The sequence below is a fragment of the Limanda limanda genome, chromosome 16 (genome assembly GCF_963576545.1).
Source record: "Limanda limanda chromosome 16, fLimLim1.1, whole genome shotgun sequence".
In the NCBI taxonomy this organism is placed as follows: domain Eukaryota; kingdom Metazoa; phylum Chordata; class Actinopteri; order Pleuronectiformes; family Pleuronectidae; genus Limanda; species Limanda limanda.
Window position 1 is genome coordinate 5,535,572 of NC_083651.1, and position 21,885 is coordinate 5,557,456.

At 43.6% G+C, this 21,885-nt stretch overlaps 4 protein-coding genes across 11 annotated transcripts in view; 2 read left to right on the top strand and 2 right to left on the bottom strand.

Annotated features, from left to right (window-relative positions):
- lrrfip1a (leucine rich repeat (in FLII) interacting protein 1a) overlaps positions 1–9,677 on the top strand; it is a 30,147-nt gene extending 20,470 nt beyond the window's left edge. For 2 of the 7 annotated variants that reach the window (XM_061089232.1, XM_061089233.1), the window contains 9 exons: positions 477–503; positions 602–727; positions 1,062–1,133; positions 1,426–1,596; positions 1,769–1,861; positions 2,103–2,195; positions 2,338–2,430; positions 2,900–3,038; positions 4,132–7,725. In XM_061089232.1, coding sequence (XP_060945215.1) covers positions 477–503; positions 602–727; positions 1,062–1,133; positions 1,426–1,596; positions 1,769–1,861; positions 2,103–2,195; positions 2,338–2,430; positions 2,900–3,038; positions 4,132–6,872 — 3,555 coding nt within the window. In that variant the 3' untranslated portion in view covers positions 6,873–7,725. Of the gene's footprint in view, positions 1–476; positions 504–601; positions 728–1,061; positions 1,134–1,425; positions 1,597–1,768; positions 1,862–2,102; positions 2,196–2,337; positions 2,431–2,899; positions 3,039–4,131; positions 7,726–8,083; positions 8,134–8,722; positions 8,844–8,929; positions 9,010–9,085; positions 9,191–9,280 lie in introns of those variants that run through there. The other 5 variants (XM_061089237.1, XM_061089238.1, XM_061089234.1 and 2 more) reach the window with 5 other exon arrangements.
- Positions 9,678–10,934: 1,257 nt separating this feature from the next.
- On the bottom strand, positions 10,935–13,588 carry tyw5 (tRNA-yW synthesizing protein 5). 2 transcript variants are annotated; one of them, XM_061089243.1, is made up of 8 exons: positions 13,336–13,588; positions 12,539–12,693; positions 12,369–12,438; positions 12,237–12,281; positions 11,955–12,092; positions 11,754–11,841; positions 11,498–11,614; positions 10,935–11,388 (listed from the first exon to the last, which is right to left on the bottom strand). In XM_061089243.1, the coding sequence occupies exons 1-8, from the start codon at positions 13,414–13,416 to the stop codon at positions 11,069–11,071; spliced, it is 1,014 nt and encodes a 337-aa protein (XP_060945226.1). In that variant the 5' UTR covers positions 13,417–13,588; the 3' UTR covers positions 10,935–11,068. The 2 variants fall into 2 exon arrangements, with proteins under 2 accessions (XP_060945226.1, XP_060945225.1); XM_061089242.1 differs by having other exon boundaries at positions 11,498–11,617.
- A 94-nt stretch (positions 13,589–13,682) lies between these two features.
- Positions 13,683–16,044, top strand: maip1 (matrix AAA peptidase interacting protein 1). Its single transcript, XM_061089244.1, has 5 exons — positions 13,683–13,985; positions 14,497–14,568; positions 14,662–14,788; positions 14,878–15,028; positions 15,124–16,044. The coding sequence occupies exons 1-5, from the start codon at positions 13,683–13,685 to the stop codon at positions 15,200–15,202; spliced, it is 732 nt and encodes a 243-aa protein (XP_060945227.1). The 3' UTR covers positions 15,203–16,044.
- Positions 16,045–18,365: 2,321 nt separating this feature from the next.
- On the bottom strand, positions 18,366–19,586 carry LOC133022020 (trace amine-associated receptor 13c-like). The gene is made up of 2 exons (XM_061089035.1): positions 19,423–19,586; positions 18,366–19,179 (listed from the first exon to the last, which is right to left on the bottom strand). The coding sequence occupies exons 1-2, from the start codon at positions 19,584–19,586 to the stop codon at positions 18,366–18,368; spliced, it is 978 nt and encodes a 325-aa protein (XP_060945018.1).
- Between the last annotated feature and the right edge of the window lie 2,299 nt (positions 19,587–21,885).

Here is a 21,885-nt window from a genome sequence, read left to right on the forward strand (position 1 = left end):
CGGGACCTGGACGATGTTACTATCCCTGACTTTTCAGATGTGAGTCTGTCGGCACCCCCCGGAGGTCGAGACTGGGATGTGAGCTGGATTCCTGCTCGATTGTTTTGCGGTCCATCCTCACTCTTTGTGTGCTGATTCCCAGTTTGTCTAACAACCAGATTGTTTCTGAGTGTGTGTGGCTTAACGCAGAAATTATTCTATTATTGCTTTAACACATCATTTGTTGTTGAATGGAAGGAATGTCAGACGGATTTCAGACCAGTCGATTGACACATCGACTAATCATTTGCATGATGTTCCACATTAAAATATAAGTTGTGTTTATTAATATAAAACAGGTTGAGCTGTTTTGTGTGTGGTTTTTTGAGTAGGAAGCATCAAGGTTTAATCACTGCTGCCTGTTGAACTTCTTTCCTTTCGCCCCTTTGTATGATCCTCTGATTCTTCTGACTGTATTTTGTTTTTTGTCTCAAAAGGTGGAGGACAGAGATTATCTTGAGAAGGTGAGTCGACCACTCAACATGCATTCAGTGATTTCAGTTCATGGAGAATATTGACAATAAGAATTTAATTTTAATATGTATGTTGTCACTTGTCTTAGGGATCTCGAGCAGCTTCTGCCTTAACTGCAACTACGCTCACATCCTTGGGTGGGACGTCCTCCCGAAGGGGAAGTGGAGAGACGTCCTTAACTGTAGACGCTGAGACGTCCATACGAGAAATCAAGGTAATGCTGAAGAAATGAGAGGGAGGAAGAGCGGAGAGACGCTTCCTGTGCGTCCACATGAGACTCTGACCAAAAATAAATGAAATGAACATTCATCTCAGTTGATGTTTCAGAGTGTGGAAAGAAGACCACAGATCCAAGGAAATGTTTATTTTATCAGAAAGTTTTTCTATGCAGTTCTGTGCTCGGTTCATTCCATTTGCATTCTTTCTGCAAAACACTTCTGTCCGTGTGACTGTTGCATCAAACCTCCTGCTTCCCTCTTTCTGATGCTGTCACCCTGTGCTTCTCTGCTCACTGTCCCCGCTGCTGCTGCTGCTGCCCTCTTCACCAGGAGATTCATGAACTGAAGGATCAGATTCAGGATGTGGAAATCAAGTACACGCAGAACCTAAAAGAAGCTAAGGTATAAGCCTGAGTGAGACCCTCCCAAAATCTGCTGAGCGTGCACTGGTTACTGCAGATCGATAAACTAACTGATGATAAAAAACAAATATTCACACACCCACCCACACACACACTGGCAAGTTGTAGGATTCTGTGTGTGAAAATGCAATTGAATAAAGTTGCATCTGCATGCTGCTGCCTTTCTTCATTACGGCCTTCATGTCTTCACTTCAACCAGCATTAAAACCTGTGAGATGCAGATAAGTCCCCAGCTCCTACATTTGTCTGTTCTCTCTGTGTCGTGACCCCAGGACACGTTATCAGAGGTGGAGGAGAAGTATCGTAAAGCCATGGTGTCCAACGCTCAGCTGGATAACGAGAAGAACAACTTGATGTATCAGGTGGACACGCTCAAGGACTCGCTCATGGAGCTGGAGGAGCTGCTGTCGGAGTCCAATAGAGGATACGAGGAGAAAGTCAAGGTACACTAGGGAGACAGGATGATGGTCTGAGAGCTTTCTGGAATTTGGCCACTTGAAATTCCAGTAAAGACGAATGACGATGATTTCAGACTTCTTGTTTACCGAGGACGGACGCTTAAAATTAAAACACTAAAGTTTTATCTGTTGTCCAACTGTGTTTTGTTCTACACAGGATTTCGAGCGAGAGAAACACGCCCACGGTGTCCTTCAGTTCCAGTTCAGTGAAATGAAAGAGACACTAAAACAGAGTGAAGAGCTGCTAAATGTGAGTATCTGTCTCCCAGTGGGATAACGTGTCACTGAGCTGTGAAGTAGACATGGATGAGAACTCAACAGTCCAGTTTGATGGCCGTTCACCGAAGGAATCGACAAACCACTGCTCTATACTCAGTCTGTCACTTAGAGAAGCTTCTTCTTTCTTCTTCCACCGTTCGCCTGCGCTGCGTTTCTCTTTTCCTCTTCCTCTCTCTTTCTCTCAAGCTTTGTTTTCCTTTCTTGCCACTCAGGAGATCCGTCAGCTGCGTTTGAAACAGGACGGTTTTGTTAGAGAAATATCCGACCTGCAGGAGACGGTGGAGTGGAAGGATAAAAAAATTGGGGTACGACCCGTGAACCCTTTTATTTTTTACATTTGGTATTGTCTCTCCGTATTGTCTCTCCTTTGCATGATGCTGAACACCTTTACTTTCACTTCTTTTCCACGATTCCCTTCCTCTCTGCCTCTGCTGCGGCTCTGCTCAGGCCTTAGAGCGACAGAAAGAATACACAGACGCAATCCGAACTGAGCGAGACGAGCTCAGAGAGGAGGCGGTGAAGCTCAAAGACATTCTGAAGGTACTCGGAGAACATGTCTGTCTAATTCCTCGTGTAGTCAACTCCAGCGATGTGTAAGCGTGTGAGAAATACAGTTTGAAACTATAAAGGTGAAAATAAGGTTTTCAATATGTTATTACCGTGTTAAATACAGTGAATATTAAAGGGATGGTTCACTAAAAACTGAAAGTTCACTCATTATCTCATCACCGCTATGCCGATGGGGGGGTAAAGTGTTAAACATACGTTGCAGCAGAATCCAATAAACCTGCAGTAAATGGTGTGCTCTTCTTCAGTTGAATAAAGCCACAGAAAAAAAGATAACGTGTCTTTCTGTATTCTGTTGTTTAAAATTCTCTGAAAATGTGATTTAATTTTTAATTTGCTGATTCTATTCTATTCGATGAATCCTTTTCTTATCAAAGCCAAACAGACGTTTAACTGCCGACTCATTGACTGAACTAATGCTTTGACTTTGTCCTGTGTTTAGAAACATGGAATCGTGTTGGGACCGGATCTGAGCGTCAATGGGGACATTGGTGAAGCGGAAGTGGACGGCTCCTCCTCTGGAGACACTGCTCACCAGCCGGCTCCGGACTCTCAGACATCCGAGGGGAACAGCATGCTCGGTAAAACCCACTGTGGAACTACACCTTCATTTCTTTTGAACGCATGGCTCATTTGAACTTGTGTTATTGTAACTGTGATTTGCACTGATCTTAAAGGATAAACCTGGTGATAATCTAGATTTTTCTTGAGATTGGAATCAATTCTTGGAACCCTGTGCCTTGGAAACAGTGGGTGAGGAAAGATCTCACCACGGAGTCAGTGTTCTGGATGATCTGGAGCCTGCAACTCGCCACGAGAGCCTTTTATTAAAGAGAATTACAATCAAACATCTTCAATTCTCTCTGCTGTTGAAGGTTGTTTGAAACTGTTAAAAGATTCAGAACAGCTGCCAAAGTTTCAACAAGTCAAGTAACGACCACAACAATGGTGTATTCTACTTGCTTTATCTGTGTGGTGTACACTTTACCATAGAGCTGCCTGCTGCCATAGATAATAACGACACTAACAAACACACTATTTACTCCAGTTTGACAAATGCTCGTACGTAGTTCTCAGTATAAAGTTGATGGGCTTGTGTCTGAGACCATTAAACACGAGTGGGATGTTGAACTTGAGTCTTTTCATTGTTGGCGAACAACATCATCAAGAGCGGTTTTGAGAGTCACCAGCTTTATCCTTTGAAACTAAGATCACTAACTTGTCTCGTCTTCATCGCTAACGTTTTGACCTTTATATCATTTCTCTTGCACCTTTCGCATCATTCATATTATTTCTGATTCACAAGCTGGTCGTGTGTGTGGTGATGGTGTGTAGATGATGACTGGTCTCTTGTAGCATATTGACAGATGTGTAGAGACATGTGGATTATTATACAGATGCTCTTGAGCTGCCAGTCTCCGGCTTCTCTTCTTGTCACGCAGCTGCTCGGGGGATCCAGATCTTCTTTTCAGTGTCGCTCCTGCCTTTCTTCCTCTTCTTGTGCTTCTCTTGGGTATCTTGACTCTCGTGCTTCTCTCCTTCCAGCCTCTGAATCAATCAGGTGTTCTGCGCATATCTGCGAATGTGCTTCCTGATGAAGACTTTTTGAAAATCATGTCTAAAGTCTACGTTTCTTTGGCCTTTTATCACCATGTGCTCTTCATGATCTCCCAGGCAACACAGAGGAGACTGAGGAGCTGGATCCAGATCAGCAACCAGACATTTTGAAAGAGGAAGCCAAAGAGAATCAGTTGAGCTCTGATAAACTCTGTGATGCTGCTGTGTCCACAATGGAAACATCAGCAGCTGCAGAAGAACATCCTGCAGACGAACAACAGACAGTGGACGAGAGCATTGGAGGAAGCGACCTCAGCAAAGACTTGAATGTTGACATTCCTGATCATCCAGTTACTGAAGCCACAAATATAATTGTAACAAGTGCTGAGGGAAATAGTCCAGACACAGAAACAACCACAGGTGAGGCAGGTTTAGTGGAGACAGAAACCCAAAGCAAGAGGGATGATTTTAAACAGACAAGTGACAAGCTTAGTGAAAACAAACAGGAAGCAGCTGTGGAAAGTGATTTGAAGAGTAAAGAAACATGTCCACAGCAAACAGATGTGAAGGACATCTCCAGAGACGTAGAGAACGACGAGGCAGAGGAAGTCACGAGTAAATCTCAGGGTGCTGCTGCTTCAGGGAAAAGGAAGAAAAAGAAGAGAAAGGGCAAAAAGAAAGGGAACCAACAAAAAGATGAAACCGAAAAAGAAAACGGTAAAACAGAACCGAGTGTAGAACCAGATAAAAAAGAGAATAGGTCAACAACAGAACCGGATAAAGATGATTCTGAAATCCTCAAAGAATCAAAGATAGATCAGGTAGAGAAAGAGGAGGTCGGGAAACAAACTGAGGAAGTAGAAGCAGCAAAATCAGTCGAACCAACTGAAAGTGTTTCTCTCAAAGAAGCTTTCACAGAACAAAGAGAGGATCATGTTACAAACAAGCAGGACAAAGAGCAAACTGAGACAATACAAGAAATAACAGGAGCGGCACAAAGCAAAACCCTTTCCTGCTCTGAAACTCCTGAGGAAACAAGAGTAGCTCCTGTAACAAATGAACAGAACAAAGATTGGAGTGAAACGGCAGAAATAATCCAGGTGGTGGCACCGACTGAAACTTTTTCTCAAAGTGAAGCCCCGAAGGAGTTATGCAGAGAAGCCAGAGAGGATGAGCCGAGCGAAGAAGACCCAGAGAAAGCAGGAAGAGTTGAACCATGTCCTCCAGAGACCCAGCTCAGTGCATGTGATCTGACCGACGCCTCCAACAGCACAGATGGCTCCGATGGCCTCAACAGAAAGTTCACTGACGATGAGTCAGAACTCTCAGCTAATGGTCCCATCCTCCATCGTGAGTCCAAAATCATTGATAATGCAGAGGATGAAGAAGTTGATGAGATGAAACCTGAATGTAAAACTGAGGGAAACACTGAAGATGAACCACACGTTCCGAGCAGCATCGATGTTGCTGCCGATGTCTCTGAGTCCACAAACATTCATGAGGGAATAGACCTCACATCGGCCTCGTCGCCAGATTCTGATGACGTCACAATCCGTCTCAAAAGCTCGTCTGACTCCAAGCCTCAACCAGAGCCATCATCGCTGAGGGAGGAGTCTCCCATCGAGGTTCCTGGTGAAGATCCTGAGGAGACAACTGAGACACTAAAAGACGTAGAGGAGGCAGGAACAGAGACAGAGCAGGAGGGTTTTCCTCTCGGTGTCACCGATCCGGAGCGAAAACCAGATGAACCAGATAAAAAAGATAATGGGTCAACAACAGAACCTGATTTAGATGATTCTGAAATCCTCAAGGAATCAAAGATAGATCAAGTAGAGAAAGAGCAGGTCGGGCAACAAACTGAGGAAGTAGAAGCAGCAAAATCAGTCGAACCAACTGAAACCGCTTCTCTCAAAGAAGCCTTCACAGAACCAAGAGAGGATCATGTTACAAACCAGCAGGACAAGGAGCAAACTGAGACGATACAAGAAACACAAGACGAAGAGGAGGCAGGAACAGAGACCGAGCAGGAGGGTTTTCCTCTCAGTGTCACTGCTCCAGAGCTGAAACCAGATGAGATAGAAGAAGAAGAAGAAGAGCTGGACAGAGACGTGAATGAACCTGGAGGTTTCATCGAGCCAGAAAGCTCCTCACGGGATGAAAAGAGTCTGTTAGAGACTGAAGCTCAGGTGGAACATTTAGATGATCAGACATTAGAGTGCGTGGAGCTGAAGGACGAATCAGACGCCAAAGAAACAGATGAGATCAATACCATTGAGAATCTAAATACACCAGAGTCTCAGAAAGAATCCTCCTGTTCTCTGGCTGAGCTCCTGCCTGAATCCAGCAAAGACAAATCTGAGGATGACTCGTCTCCACCTAACCAGCAGGGCAGTGATGAAGAGGATGGTGAAGAGGAGGAAGGGCAATCTTTTGATTTTGACGACATCGATGTTCAGGCAGCTTTTGAAACGAACCAAATTGAGGACGAGGAAATTGAGGAGGGAGTTGAAGCCGTGTCAGATCCAAGTGAAAATACAGAAAGCGAGTCAACTGAGAGACGTGATGAGGCGTCCGGGTTTGATGGGTGTGACCAGGTAGAGTCAGAAACTACACGTCAGGCCACAGCACTCGAGGCCAGGCCAGGCACAGAGGAAGGAGAGTCATCGGCTGGTGTTGCAGAGGACGTTAACCAGGCAACGTCTTCTCCAGTAGAGGAAGGATTAGTTCAGCCGGAGTTGCAGGGGGACAGACCCGTCCACGTAGCCAGGGACAAAGAGCCACCGCATTCAGGCAAAGGCGAGAGGAAGAACAGCAAGAAAGGCAAAGGAAAGGGCAAAGAGGACTGTAAAATGTCTTAGTTCATAGATGCTTCATAGTATAGATTTATCTCCTTCAGTAGTCGTCGCTTAGCTCTTAAAAAGGGGTAGATTAGATATTTGCAAAACCTCACAGCACTTTGTTGAACAGTGGTGTATGTATGTGTTTGTATGTTATTTTTAAAAAGGCACAGTGAAAGTCCGAAAACATCGCTTTTCAAAAGAAAGGATCATTTGTGGAGCGATGAAGATGTAAACTGAGAGGAAACAGTCGTTTGACCCGTGGACAGAACTTGTGTTTAGTTATTGATGCACATGTAATATGCTGCTTGTGAAGTTGTCTTGATTTTGTTCTGCTGTGTCTCTGGAATAGAGCCACAGACGATTCGTTCTGCTTGATGCAATTGTTATTCCCTCAAAGAGCTCATTCTCATTAAAGGGGCTGGCTACATATAAGTTATCACTACATAGCGATCTATGTACAGCTCTTTATTTTCCAGCGTATAAGAAAGTTTCAAGTTTTTGGATAGCGTCAATGCTGCATCCAGTCCACTCCTGCTCAGAGGACGTATTATGACCTCGTGTCTGGAACATGGCAGGCGACCATCACCGTCCACCATTTCCCACAAGACGCCACCTTCTGGTAGCAGAGTAAACTTACATATAGCATCTTTAATACTGTAGCAATCTGGCTTTTTTACATTTTCTAGGTATGTTGTGAAGGTTAAAATGAAAATATGTAGTTCAGACTCTTCCAAGCCTCTGAATTCTAAAGCACATGAATGTATGATAAATTGATAAATACATGTTTTTTTTACTTTTTCTTGCACTTCATGGAGAAGATATCTGTCGTCCCTGAACAATGAAACTCCAATAAATCCACAGTTGATACCTATTTGAAATGTTGATGGAAACTCATTTTGGTTTATCTGTTGTCGTACATTGTGTGGTTGTAAACATGTTGTGTGACTGTAGCTCCACCAGCTGCACTGACCCTCCTCTCCACAGTCTGCATGCTAATACACCCCCCCCCCCCCCCACCATCCCAATCCGTCAACCCCCCCCCCCCCATGGATTCCTGCTGCATGCATGCATCCACTTCGCTTGACCCAGCCCCCCTCACACCTCACCACCTCCCTGGTTCTCCCCACCCCTGGTATGTTCACTGGTTTGGTTATTTTTTTTAAAGATGGACTCTAGTTGTTGTGAGTGATTGTTGCTTTAATTGTCTTTATGTGTGTTTTGTCTTTTAGAGATTCGCCTGAGGAAACTGGTGGATGAGCGTGAAAAGATGATAGAACAGGTGAGTCAGCGGTTCTCCTCTGAGACAGTCATATTGTTTACTGATGAGGGATCACTAAGTGGAATGTACTTTTATAACAATTAATATAGACACTAGTTTATTTGGATATTCTAACATACCTTGGATATGTTTTTGTTATCTGGTTTCACTTAACCAGACATCCTCCCCTCTGGATAACTTTGCTGGTTCTTTGCTACGTCCGGCTTTGAGTTTTTTCATCTGACGGAGGTGGAGTCGTTAAATATGACCGATGTTATGACAGTTTACATTTATTCTCAACATGTCATGGTAACTGAACACTGTAAGTTCACCACCTGATCACGATAAGCAAATCACAGCACAGCATCTATATAGGAAGGATTCTATCCCAACCCTTTTGATCCATAGAAAAGGTTGATCACCTTGTGGTTTCCCCTGTTATCAACTCAATAAGCCATAGTGAAGAAACTGTGTGAATTTTAATATTTGCTTTTCAACTGAAACCAACCAACTAGGAGCCAGAAAGAGAATATAACAGGTTGTGGTTTAACAGCATCACATGCAGCACGAGTAGCTGAGTGAGGGACTTGACATCTGGTGTCATCAACAGGTGAAGAAGCTGAAAGCGCAGCTGGAACAGAAATCCCCAAAGAACGGCACAGACAGCGGCTCCAGTCCGGACGGGGAGGTTCTGGAAAATGGAAATGATCCCAACATCCTAGAAGTACAGAGTAAGTGCTAAACATTGATATTTCACTTGAAAGTGTCTGTTGCTCCATCATACGATTCCAGAATGTTTGTTTTGAATGTTTTCCAGGAGACTCGAGCCGGCAAATGAGCGACTTGAAGTTCAAACTGGTGAAGGCCGAACAGGAAGTCACTGCTTTAGAGCAAAACGTAAGCCGAGAGGAGTCGTGGCTGTTCTCTGGGTTTGAAAACACAACGATGTTCTGAGTTGTTTTGTGTCGTCCAGGTGACCAGACTGGAGGGTCAGGTGACCCGCTACAAGTCTGCAGCCGAGAACGCAGAGAAAGTGGAGGACGAGCTGAAGGCAGAGAAACGGAAGCTCCAGAGAGAGGTAGAGTGTTTCCTTCCTCACACTGCAGGTTGTTCAGCTGGCTCCTTTCAAACCAGCAGGCGTCTCAATCTCCCACGTTTCACCCAACAGCTGCGGTCGTCCCTGGACAAGACTGAAGAACTCGAGTCGAGCAACAGCCACCTTTCTAAAAGACTGGAGAAGATGAAGTCCACTCGCGGCATGGCACAGACTCCATAGCACCAACCCCCTGCACGTCGAATCCACCGCCTGTGTCCAGAGCCGGCTGATCACATGGAAACAGACATCCTGCGCTCTGTCCATCGCCCGCCTGACGGCAACATTAGGAAAATTAACCCCAAACACCCAGAAAGTTAGTTGTTTCATCTACAGAAAAGAGACGTCCACCATGCAATGTGCCATTTTTCTCTGTTTTCTGTCTGATGAGAGAGAAAAGAAGTTCATGAGATGTTTGTGCACCTCATGACTTTGGTTGAACCTCTGCACTGCTCGAGTTTAGGAGGGGGGGGGGGGGGGGCACATGAAGAGCCCGGGGACAGAACGGAAACCATGGAGACGTCTCCGTTATCCCTTGTAGCAGGAATGTGGCACCGCCCTCTTTCTACTGCCTCTAGTCAGGATTCAGGATGTGTACTTGCCCTGCTCCCACTGAGGACAGAGCAATCCCAGTGGACACAGATCCCAGTGCAGTGGACAGCACCAGCGGCCACGGCCCAAGACTTTTCCCTCAAGAGGGCGCGAGTGCTTTGTGTGTTTTGTGAATGAATGAGCGGAACTCAAGTCTTTTCTTTTCTTTTCTTTTCTGACCCAAAGCCAAATGACATTTCAAAAGGTAAATGTTGGGGTGTCAGTCCAGTTTCTCTGTGTTAAAACAAACTGACCACGGCTTGTTTAGTTTCTACGACACAATATAATCGTCACGGTGAAAAAGCTCTGGGCTGTTGCAGCCTGGTGTCGGCCAGGTTTGTCCCACAGTGTGCAGCCGCCCTTCTGAGGCACTCTCAGATCTCTGCTTGTTTCTGCATCTTATAGTCGGTCACTGGTTGGCTCTCATGCTCTCACTCGCTGAAGGAGCACGGCACCGAGGACTCGAGGTGTCGTCAGACTCTCACTGTGGAGATGCTGCTCCACTGTTTACATAGCTTTACCATGTTTGTAAGGAAACATAAAGAACTGTCATGTCTCCGTGCAATAAAATGTCAAACATATCTACATGTGGCCATTTCTGTGGACACCCCCCCTGCCTCCACCCACGTGCTTTATTGTTCCAAATGTCAGCTGGAAAATTTATTTCAGCTCCAAATGTTTGACCACATCACAACATGGGTCCATGTCGGCCTAAAGATTGAGCAAGTGAGCAAACTACAGACTGTGATACGGTTGAAAGTTCAGGAAGAAGCTAGTGGCTGAACCATGAATTAAAATTAATTAATGAATGAAATTCTGGTTTCTTCATAAACTCACTCAGTTATGTGACTTTATAAGAAAAAGTTGAAAACTAAGACCTCCCAGAACTAATGGTGTATGCAATCTTCAGATTCAACCTCTCGAACTGTCTTTAAATGAAATACAATATTTTGTACAATTAGTTGTTTTACTGTATTCATGGCGATGCATATATTTTGTCCTTGTTATCCCCTTTAAAGGGAAGATTTTAGAAAGATTCATCGTGGTTTATACATTTCTTATAAAGTCACATAACTGCAACACTGACAATTTAGAAAACTTGGGTGAGAATATGATGAAGATATATAACAACGTTTTATTTTGAAGGACCTGAAGTGAAAATTCTGTACTGGACATAACTTATAATGAACATTAGTCAAAAAGTCAAATAAACACATGAAGAGAACACAGGCTCCATGGGGCCTATTCTACATGTTGGGTTTCTCTGCACGCTCATCCAGGTTTGGTGAATGGCATGCTGGGTAACGTACTGTCCGAGTCCTCCTTTGTCTTTGTGGCCGACACGCTGTCACAGTAAGTTCGCTTTTGAATGCGCTGAATCATTCTGCGACCGTAAAAGTCCCGATAATCCGATGGAAGTTCCTCCAGAGTGTGAAGAGCCCTCTCCAGGGCCTGAAGGGCTCGAGCTGCAGCCACTGGGTCTTTATTACCGTACGGGTCCTTTTTGTCATAACAGTCAGCCGCTAGGTGGCGCCAGAACACGTTCACACCCACACCAAACTGCAGTGCAGTGGTGTTATGGAACCACAGGGCTGCAGGACACAGGGACACAGGATTAAGACTGAGGCAGTTTCACCTTATCAATCATTTCTAATTTCAAGTACGTTATTACTTCCGTGACTAATGTGGACGACTCCTTACCGGGGATAAAGAGCAGGTCTCCAGGTTCGAGCACGCACTCGTAGTGCTTTGCCTTTAAAAAGTCAGGAAATCGTTTCAGATCTGGGGAATCGATGTCCAGAACCTCGGATTTATCACCTGCTGGGTGACGTTCACATTGAAAGAGAGCACTGTCGCATTATACCAAGCTTAACAAACAAGACAAATCTATATCGGAGCCTAAAATGAAAAACAGACATGAATACAAACAGGCTTGCATCTGTCCTTCGTGACTCACCTGACAGGTAAAGGTGCAATGCATCCTGGGGGCTGTAGAGGACCACTCTCTTCCTCCCTGTCACCTGAGCCAGCAGGTTATCCATCACCTGAAGGACGAGCAGAGACAGGAAGAGACACTGAGGCTGCTACTCATCTAATGGCCCCCCCGGTGACCTCTCACCTCTTAACAACATTAACAACTTCACATTAAATCACTCACATCGTAGTGGGTCCACAGCTGCAGACCACAGGAGCTGATACGGAAAACACTGGAGAAAAACTGATCCGGTTCAAAGAAGTGTGGGACATGAAAGTCCTCTGCCAAGTGCGGGAACTGCTTGTGCAGGTCAGCAGGTTCCTGGGGGGGAGGGGGAATACTTTTAGCTGTAATTATATTTATATATATATATATATATATACACGTCTAAAGATAACTAAACCCTTTTGTTGTAATTATAAAAGGAGAGCAAGTTTTTTTCACAGAATTGAAAGGTCTCCATACCTTCCGCACGTCCTCTCCCAGTGATCGTAGATAATAGTGCTCATCCTGAAAAGGAATTTGTGGCATTTAAATAATAAAATATACTGTGAAAATATATATACACATATCATACTCTTATTTTATGATTCTTACCTCAGACAGGAAGAAGTCTGAGTGTTTTTTCTCAGATGCCCTTTTCACAAACTCGTTGAAAGGTAAAGTCCTGTGAAGAATTAGTAGTGATTGAGAAATCTGAAGAGGAGGTGTTTGTGTGTTTGTGTGTGTGTGTGTGTGTGTGTGTGTGTTTGAGAGACAAATCTCACTTGTACACAAAGTTCTTGTGCAGGAAGTCCATCTGTGGTACCGTGGAGACGTGAATCTTCACATCCTGGTCTCCTCCTCTCAGTCTGAGATGTTCAAGGGTCCACTTCTCCAGACACGGCCCCAGATCCACGCCTCTGAGCAAGGCAGGTCTGCGCTGAAACACAACACTCGATTGATTAGGAGACAATTTACTCCAAAGTCCTGTCTGACGGCAGATACATGTACCTGTGATCCATCCTACACACAAGGTATAAGGGTACTTTTTAAACATGAAGTACAAGTACTGGTGTGAAAACAGTTGTGTAATTTCCTTTGTGGCTCCGCTGGATGCTCAGTTATGTCTATCAAAATAATGCAAATTGGAGATTTCCAACCAGGTAACTTGCATGAGTAGTTAAAGCAGATGGTTCAAGTACAAAAATATAAATAGTTAACTAAAAGTTTCTATGAACACAATTCATAGAATCACTTCCTGTTGGGCGATTTCTTCATAAAGTGAAATCACAAGGTTTGTTTTCATTGCTTCAATTAAATTATATCAGAGCTTTTATTTTGAAAAGTTGTGAAAATGTTTGAAAAAGACAAGATCAGTTTAGTAAATCCTTAACTTGAGCAACACACAAATTTAACTCAGTTTTCATTTTACAAAAAATATTGAATATAATGTGTAAAAAAATCTGAATCCAGTTAAATCGCAGATGCATGAAGAGCATCGATGCAGATCAAAACGATTTGATCGACTGAAAAACGGCGAAACCGGAAATGAAGACGCAGCCACGGAGGAAGCAGCTGTTACCTCTGGACAGATGTCTCGCAGGAAGACGTCCTTGTCCACTTGTGTGAATATGGACACCGGTGTCCTCTCCTGGTCCTCCATGTCCCAGCTGTCAGGGGTAAACACCGGGTGTTACACTCCTGGTGCTCCCCCCGGAAACAAAATAAAACAACACGATAATGTCCGGAGGTTAAATGATCAGAGAGTCTTACGCATAACAACTAAAAACACTTAGTTTGAGTCATGTTAAAAAGCGTCAGTGTCCCCGCGTCCTGTTGCGTCACTACCTGTGTTTTTAAACTGTTCTACTCGTTCCTCTCCGGAAGAAACAAGCGCTGCGATGAGAAGAGTTCCGAGGCCATTCCAAGATGGCGCTGCCCATGTTGAGAGGGTGTTTCCGGGTTCCATCCACGTTCAGCCTCGCTCGTCTGCTTCTACATGACCGTGTCCTCCCGCTCCGCCCCGGGGACAAGCGGGGTCCTCTCCCCCCGGCTGCCGGGGCCCCGGTCCGGGCCTACAGCTCGGACCGGGGCCGGCAGAACCAGAAGGTGATGGTGGTCGGGATCCCAAACCCCCTCATCTGGCTTCGCACCCGGGTCTACTACTTCCTGATCCGGGCCTACTTCGACAAGGAGTTCCGCATCGAGGAGTTCACGGAGGGAGCGAAGCAGGTGCTGACGTGTGCTCATTAATCAATCAATCAATCACATTTTAATTGTATAGAGCCCATATTCACAAATCACAATTCGTCTCATAGGGCTTTAACATGGTGAGACATCCTCTGTCCCACCATGTTTTGCAAGAGTAAGGAACAAACTACTAAAAACCCTTTTAACAGGGTAAAGAAGGTAGAAACCTCAGTGAGACACGTGAGGATCCGACAGAAGTGCAACAGATGTCAAGTGTAGGAAAACATCAAGATAAAGGTTTTAGCAGCAATGATGAGGGTAAACATTTTGAAGGATAACTTCAATACTATATGTCAAGCGGTCCTGCTGCATCATAGTCCCTGGTCAGCAGCCAGTAAGACCATGATCCACCATCAAGACCGGATCCACTATAGTCCACAGTCATTGTCCACTGCCGCCAGTTAGGATCCATCGAAAGAGAAGCCCCGTGTGTCATGTTCAGGCGTGTCGGTTCGCTGCTGGTGGTGAAGAGGACTTTGTTTTGGTGTTGCAGGCTTTCTCCCACGTGTCCAGGCTCCTGTCCCGATGTCAGTTCCAGGCTCTGGAAGGACTCGTGGCTGAAGACGTGAGTCCAAACCATTATCATTTGTGTGTTTATTATCCAAATATGGATATTTATCATATATATGTTGTTATTTATCTGTTCATATCCTCGCAGTTGATTGGGAAGCTGGAGGAGAAGTGCAGCCTGCTGCCACTGAGCAGCCAGAAAGCTCTTTCTGCAGGTCCTGATGAGATCATGTACACAACACCCGGAGACGTGGGAATCCACTACGACGACAATGGTTAGTCAGAAGCCCCTGATAAATAGACCTACCTTAAAAACTATTTATACTATATATATATATATAAAAACGCACACTGTTGTTTTTAGGAAGGAAGTTTGTCAGTATCCTGATGCGCTTCTGGTACCTGACCAGAGCGCAGCTTCCTGACGACACCATGGAGGGAGCTCATATCTTCCAGGTGTCCATCAGTGGAGAAGGAGAAGCAGAGACGAAAAGACTGCTCACTGCAAATTATGAGTGAGGAGATGTGTCTTGTGCATATGGAATATGATTTAAAAAGAGCAACCTCTTAAATGGTTCTGATCTTTCCTTGCGTCTGCTTTTCCTGACAGATTCCAAAGGGAGTTCACTAAAGGAGTTCCACCGGACTGGACCATCACAAGGATAGAGCACTCCAAGCTTTTGGATTAAGCTGGTTTCGATTCGAGGCAGATGTTCCAGTGGAAACTCGTCAAAGACAAGAGATTTTCCTCAGTATTTGGTTTCTTAAATTGAGAGATGAGATGAGCTCAAATTAACCAGAGAGGAAAATAAGACATGGGAAGTCAGAGTAAAGCATCAGGACTTGGATTCAGTCGCTATTCTCCAGGATGCTCTCCACACCTGTCTGCAGTTTGTCAGTGTTTCTGATTGTGTTCTCCACAATTTCTAATATCCCAGAAACTAATGACTAGAGCTTGATCAGATCTGTGAACTGTGCTTTGGGAATTGTATCTTACTTTAACTATTATACTAATGCCAGAAGGACAGAGTTCCACAGGGATGTCAGCCGATCCCAAGAACCACATCCTGATTGTCTGGAACATGGTGAGATGACGTCTGGCCCCTCATCTGCGTTTCTTCTCTTTAATCTCTCCAGGTTCATGTATATAGAGCCAGATCATCACATGATATCTCAGGACACTTCTCACATAGAGCAGGTTCACACTGTACATTTTACAATCATACTAACCGACCCAGAAACTCTCACAATGACCGAGAACTAGCAAGAGAGAAAGTTCAGAGGCAGCGACCTCGAGCTGTGGAAGATCTGCTGCTGCTGTAAACACTTTCATTTCAATACATAATATATATATGATTGTGTGTTACAATTTGTGTCCAATGTTCCCAACACAATATTGTCTTGTGTTGTCTTTTCCTGCTGCGTTCATGGGACTGAGCTACATGCAGTGTGTGTACTGCTTGTTGTCTGTAGTGGTTCAGGAAGCTGCAGAAAACCATTGATTTGTTTTATTAAAGGTCGGAGGAATGTATGTTGTGTTACTGGAAACTGGCAAGAAAAGTGTGTGTGATGCTCACACATCCCTAGTACTGGTTTGAAGAGAAAGAGAGAACTGAGATTGAAATCTGGAAATACAAGAGGCTGGAAACATCAAAGTTATCTACGTGTATTTAATAAGGGGCTTTCTGCAGAAAGCATCAACACACCGAGAGTCCTAAGGATCGCAGAGTGAAGATGGAGAACAGTCAAATACAAGGGTCTTATATAGGAGGACTGGGGGCTGTCTCTGAACCAATCCTGACTGGTTCCTCAGGCGCGGGAAGGAGAGGAATCTAAACATTAACAGCTGATTCACATGTGTTTCCTAAGGAGATAAACAGACATACACTCCTTCCTGTGGAGGGTAAACAAGTGGCAAAAGGCTCTGGCAGTTCTCATATAAACAATTCAGACAATAAAACAGCTCAGGTCATAAAGTCATTAAACGGATGGCTACAAAATCGGTTTCAACCATATTTAGTTAATTTTTCCAATACCGAACTCTGAGGTTTTCTAAATGGTGGAACCTGCTGAGGCAATAAGAGAGATGGTCGTTATGACATCTGCACAATGTTCAGGAGGAATTTATTTCCCCGGTGGAAGGAAGTTTTTATTTGGTTTGCAGCAACCTGTTGTATCCCAGACACAGTCCTCTGAAAAACATTACACCTTAGAGTCCTCATAATATCATAAAACATGTTCCTAGTACCTTACACTGCTCTTTGTGGAAAGATCATATCCATGATTTCACCAGAAAGGATAGAAGGAAGTCAGTTTGTGTCTTAGCCTGTTGTGACATCAGAGTTGAATTAATGTCACACATTTTGACTTGACAGTTAAATGAGATCAGATGAGCAGATTGGGACATCAAGGCCTGATGCATTGTGCACATTGTTATAACTGAGTTGAATTATGTTTTAAAAAACATTACAATACACTACTACTAGTTTTTATTTTAATTCGTGAAATGGTGACAACCTAAAGTTAGATATAAGTTCATACTATGAAAAGACATCCAGACACAACATAATCCAGTTAAAGATACGTGTATTATAATGTAGTGATTGTGTGCGAGGATGGTGTTTGTAATCTAGTAATAAATATGAGTTTTTTTATGTATCTTAACAAAACAACAAAAAATGATAATAGAATGAACATAAATTAAATACGTACATACATCCGCCCTATAATATACCTGAATATACCCTATTATATAGCTGAATATATGATATAACCGTATTTGCATATATATATACATATATTCATATATTAGAATTTTTCCTGAATAACGGCACAGATTACCTGCTACAATTTGATTCCTTTGGGATTCACGAATTGTTGCTGTAGAAGGGAGGAGTCTACGGGAGTGACGTCACCTGCAGCACGAGCCGGCTTGATTGAGTTGTTTACTTTTGCAGGGGAGATGGCGTCGTTGTGACTAGACTGTTACAAGAGCGACATCCAGTGGTGAAGTTGCATAATGCAACCAGCTGAAAAGCCCCAGCCTCCCTTCCAGAGGACCCACAATGTAAAACATCTGAAGCTCCTCTCTGGAGCCAGGGCCTGGTTTGTCCCTTCTAGGCCTCTGTAGAAACATGGTGAAGAGGACCCACTCCTAACGTGGATATTAAAAACTGGTTCTAAGGTAACGAAAACACATCACTCTTAGTTCCATGGGATTATACAATAATAACAATATAAGACCTCATTTTCATTTCCTGCTGATAGAGTCCCCTGAATCCTAAACACTGGATCTTTAATGTTCAGTTTTGAAAAGTTAAAATAAAAGCACCCTGGACCGGACCTGAAGCAAACATAACGTTTCTGAGACGTCAACTCTGATCTGTTATATGCAAAACATAATATTTATCCATGAATGAGGGAAAACTCTCCCTGTATTTCTGTGCTGTGTCAATTTGTATTGACTGTTACTGATTCTGCTTTTCATTCAAGTATTTATGAATCTTCTGTCTATATACAATTTTTAATGTAAAAAAAAATAGCAAATTAGGAACAAAATTGACATTTATTTACTTTCACAATCAACAAAAGCAAGTTGCTATATACCTGTGCTTGTATTGGAATAAAAAAAGTTTGCCTGTACTCTGAACTATTGCCTCTAATGCCAGTGGCTTCAATCTTAGGTAGAAAATATATATAAAAAATATCCTTAAATGAAAAGCAGGAATAGTGAGAATCCTTTTTAATTATTTGAGAAAATGATATACAGTGAATTTCCTAATTTACCCTGAAACCAGGTGAACAGAGGTTGAATCTTGTATATTTAGTTTCCAGTTATTCTCTACTATTTCTCTACAGCACCTTGTCCTCTCTGGAGCCAGGCTGCAGAATCTTCAGCGTCACAATGTGTTTGATGGTTTTTCTGAACCAAGGGTAGAAGAAAACATAGATCACAGGGTTCAAACAGGAATTAAAATACAACAACCAAATCTCGAGGGCTGCAGACGACTCCCCAACCAAGTTACTCTCAGCTGCAACCGCGAAACAGTAATATGGACAGGAGCAGAGGAGAAACACCACGATTACAATACCCAGAGTCCTGGCTGCTTTCAGCTCAGATTTCGTAGCTTTCGCAGACTCTGAACGCTCTCCAGCTGCGATGTGACCGCGCATGGCTCGAGCCTGAGACACCGCCACCGCAAAGACTCGCAAGTACAAAACGGCAATGACCAGAATGGGGCCTAACAAGGTCACAACAAGATCCACGAGTCCTTCAGCAAAATTGACGACAACTACACAGTGTCCATAACAGGAGCTAAACCTGCCGGGCTCTTTTAAGAAGTCCCTCAGTATCCAGCTGCTGTGGACGGTAGAAAACATCCAACACAGACACACAGAGAGTTTCACCCTCTTCAGGGTCACTTTGGAGGTGTAGAACATGGGCTCGCAAATGGCTATGTAGCGGTCGACCGATATGAGCACCATGCTTCCCACGGACACGCTGATGACGATGAAACCTAAAAAGTAATGCGCGCCACACATGAGGTCGCCCAGGTACCAGCAGCCTTGGTTGTTGAGAAGAAGAACCGGCATCTGCAGGACCCCCACACAGAAGTCTGCCACAGCCAGAGAGAGGAGCAGGAGGTTGGTGGTGGTGTGGAGCTGCCTGAAATGGGAGAATATTAACACTTAACACAAACATGTAGACGTGTATTCAGCAGTTATAGGACCATGAACTACACTGCAATATGATTGAATAAGGCACAATATTATTATGACAGTATTATGTCGCTGTAATGTTAAAAAAACGGATCAATCAAAACTGTTTTCATCAGTGTTTCATCAGCTGGAACCAGAAAAACAAGCATTTCAAAGGCGATGTGGAGAAAAGGTGATAATTGATCAGTGCCTGAAGTGGGAGATGGAGATGATGACCAGCAGGTTGAGAGCCACAGTGAGCAGAGTGATGCAGGACAGGACGCTGAAGATGAGCTCTGAGTGAGGGAGCAGCGTCCTCCTGCAGGAGCTGTTGATTCTGGGAAAGCAGAATTCAGCCTCCTCCGGGGCCTCCATGTCCAGAGAGGGAGGAGAAGCTGCTGAGCTCTCCCTGCCCTCACTTGAAGTCTGATTTATCTCCTCTCTTCCTCCACTCCCATATGCAAATTCAATCTTGTCAGAAGGAGACTCATAGTGTTGATTGTAGTCAGGCAGGATAGATGATCAAACAAACTTTAATCAGTAAAGAGCAAACCTCTGCCACGGCCCAACAGTTCGCTTAAAGGGAAAGTTCACTGAGAAACGAACATACACACGTGGAGAACGGGAAATAATATGCCTGACTTTATAGAGCATTTATTTGATAAAGTCATTTATAAATTCATTTTGAATTTAACCCTAGAACACTAACGTAAAATGAGTTACACCATCACTAACCTTGGGTAAATTTTACCCGATATAATATACCTGATAAAAAATACTTCTCATCAAAATATATTAATGTACAACAATACATTGCAATTTGAAGTACTCTTCTTTTATTTTCCCTGATACAACATCTCATAAAAAGAAAAAAAGGTATCATGGTTGGACCCTATAAAAAGGCTCTAATATTAGTGGAAAATCAGGGAGTTGTTAAACTAGAAAAATTCGTAAAAAAATTAATATTAGAGCTGGGAACTTGTTCTTCGGTCCGGCCGTTCCTGGGACATGCCCGGTGAAGGCACAGTCTCCCTGCATCATTTACAACTTATATCATATTCCCAAACATGTTTACCCTCTAACACTAACGTCGGGTGAAAATTACCCGAACATGTGCCTATTGAAAAAAATAGGGATGGGAACAGGGAAACTAGCCGACCCTCTATGACGTCAGTGAGCAGACTGAAGCTGCCCGAGGACCCACACCACTCAGACAGAAGCAAAACAATGAAAATCCCATGACCACCCCCGCTCGGGTAAAAATCACCCGACGTTAGTGTTTTAGGGTTAAAGTCTGAACTGAGACAGCTACATGAAAAGAAAAGGATCAAAACTGTTCAATTATTCAATGATCTCCTCATTGAAAATTGCAATAATAAGGATCATTTAAAAATCATATAATCCCGTCAAGCTGTGCAAATTGATGTAAATGCTCAATTAATAGAAACAGTATGAAGGTCTTGAACTGTGTGTGTGTGTACGTGGATGTGCACGTGTGTTTACCTGTTTGTATGTGGATGTGTGAGTTTGTATCCTTACAGCTATTGTGTTACTATTGTTCTCGTTTCTTTTGCTATTTCTCCACATGTCAACCTCATTTCACTTCAGTATATCACAGTTGCTATTTATCTATTTATCATTTTATCTTACATTCATGCATCATTGTCAACGATTGTGTCTTTATGTTTAAATGATTATTAACAAACTACATCAATCACAAACTATAAGACCTGTAGGCTCATTGATGATTTATAAATATTGACAAGACCATGAACCCAAAGTGTCTTAATCACCCCCCCCCCCCCTTATTTTTTTCATTTGCATGTTGTTACCATTTCATGCTTAAAAGCCAGAAAGGTTATTTCAGACATTTGAATTGTCATTAAAGAAGAAGTCTGCGCTGTCTGGAGTTTGCGTGTTCTCTAAGTCTCAGGTGCTTTCTGTCCCCAGAATCAAAACTAAACAGGGAGAAGCAGAGATCATCGTTCAAAGCAAAGCTGAAGACTTTACTGCGTTTGCCAGGGGCCTTTTGTTGAATCCACTTGTTGAAGGCGGAGGTGTTCTTCGTGGGTCGGGTAGACTGTGTTCTCCAAAGATAGCTCCTGAATAAAAAACACAGTTCACATCCCTGACACACACATGGAGACCTACCAACACATGTCACGTGTCAGGATTTGCATACATCTTGGAGTTTCTGTGCGTGTCTGCATGTGTGCGTTTGTGTGAAGTTATGCAAAGCGGTAACTTTTTTAACTTTGTGATTGGTTGGTTGGACAAACCTGATCTTGTCATTCCTCCGTCTTCTTCCCTGGAGCTAAATCTCAAGAGACAACCCTGAACAATTAACCCGTCAATCTTTTTCCTGCCCCCATACATTCCAGACTAGATCATTCATCATTTCAGCTTGTGGAGCAGTGATTTGCATGTTGTAACCATTTCGGGCGTAAAGGCCAGAAAGGTTATTTCAGACATTTGAATTGTCATTAAAGAAGAAGTCTGTGCTGTCTGGAGTTTGCATGTTCTCTAAGTCTCAGGTGCTTTCTGTCCCCAGAATCAAAACTAAACAGGGAGAAGCAGAGATCTTAGTTCACATAACCTCACACCTAAATGACCTAAACTTAAAGCTACAGGGCCAGATCAGCTCTGAGTGTGATTGGGTAGCAGCTTTCCCGTC

Excerpts from the sequence above, each read along its gene's own strand:
- tyw5 (XM_061089242.1), bottom strand. The coding sequence starts at position 13,416 with ATGGAGGACCAGGAGAGGACACCGGTGTCCATATTCACACAAGTGGAC. Across the intron at positions 12,282-12,368 it reads CAGACTTCTTCCTGTCTGAG|GATGAGCACTATTATCTACG; the intron begins GTAAGAATCATA and ends ATTCCTTTTCAG. Across the intron at positions 11,842-11,954 it reads AGCTGTGGACCCACTACGAT|GTGATGGATAACCTGCTGGC; the intron begins GTGAGTGATTTA and ends CTCGTCCTTCAG.
- maip1 (XM_061089244.1), top strand. The coding sequence starts at position 13,683 with ATGGCGCTGCCCATGTTGAGAGGGTGTTTCCGGGTTCCATCCACGTTC. Across the intron at positions 14,569-14,661 it reads AAGGACTCGTGGCTGAAGAC|TTGATTGGGAAGCTGGAGGA; the intron begins GTGAGTCCAAAC and ends ATATCCTCGCAG. Across the intron at positions 14,789-14,877 it reads AATCCACTACGACGACAATG|GAAGGAAGTTTGTCAGTATC; the intron begins GTTAGTCAGAAG and ends TGTTGTTTTTAG.
- LOC133022020 (XM_061089035.1), bottom strand. The coding sequence starts at position 19,586 with ATGGAGGCCCCGGAGGAGGCTGAATTCTGCTTTCCCAGAATCAACAGC. Across the intron at positions 19,180-19,422 it reads ATCTCCATCTCCCACTTCAG|GCAGCTCCACACCACCACCA; the intron begins GCACTGATCAAT and ends CTCCCATTTCAG.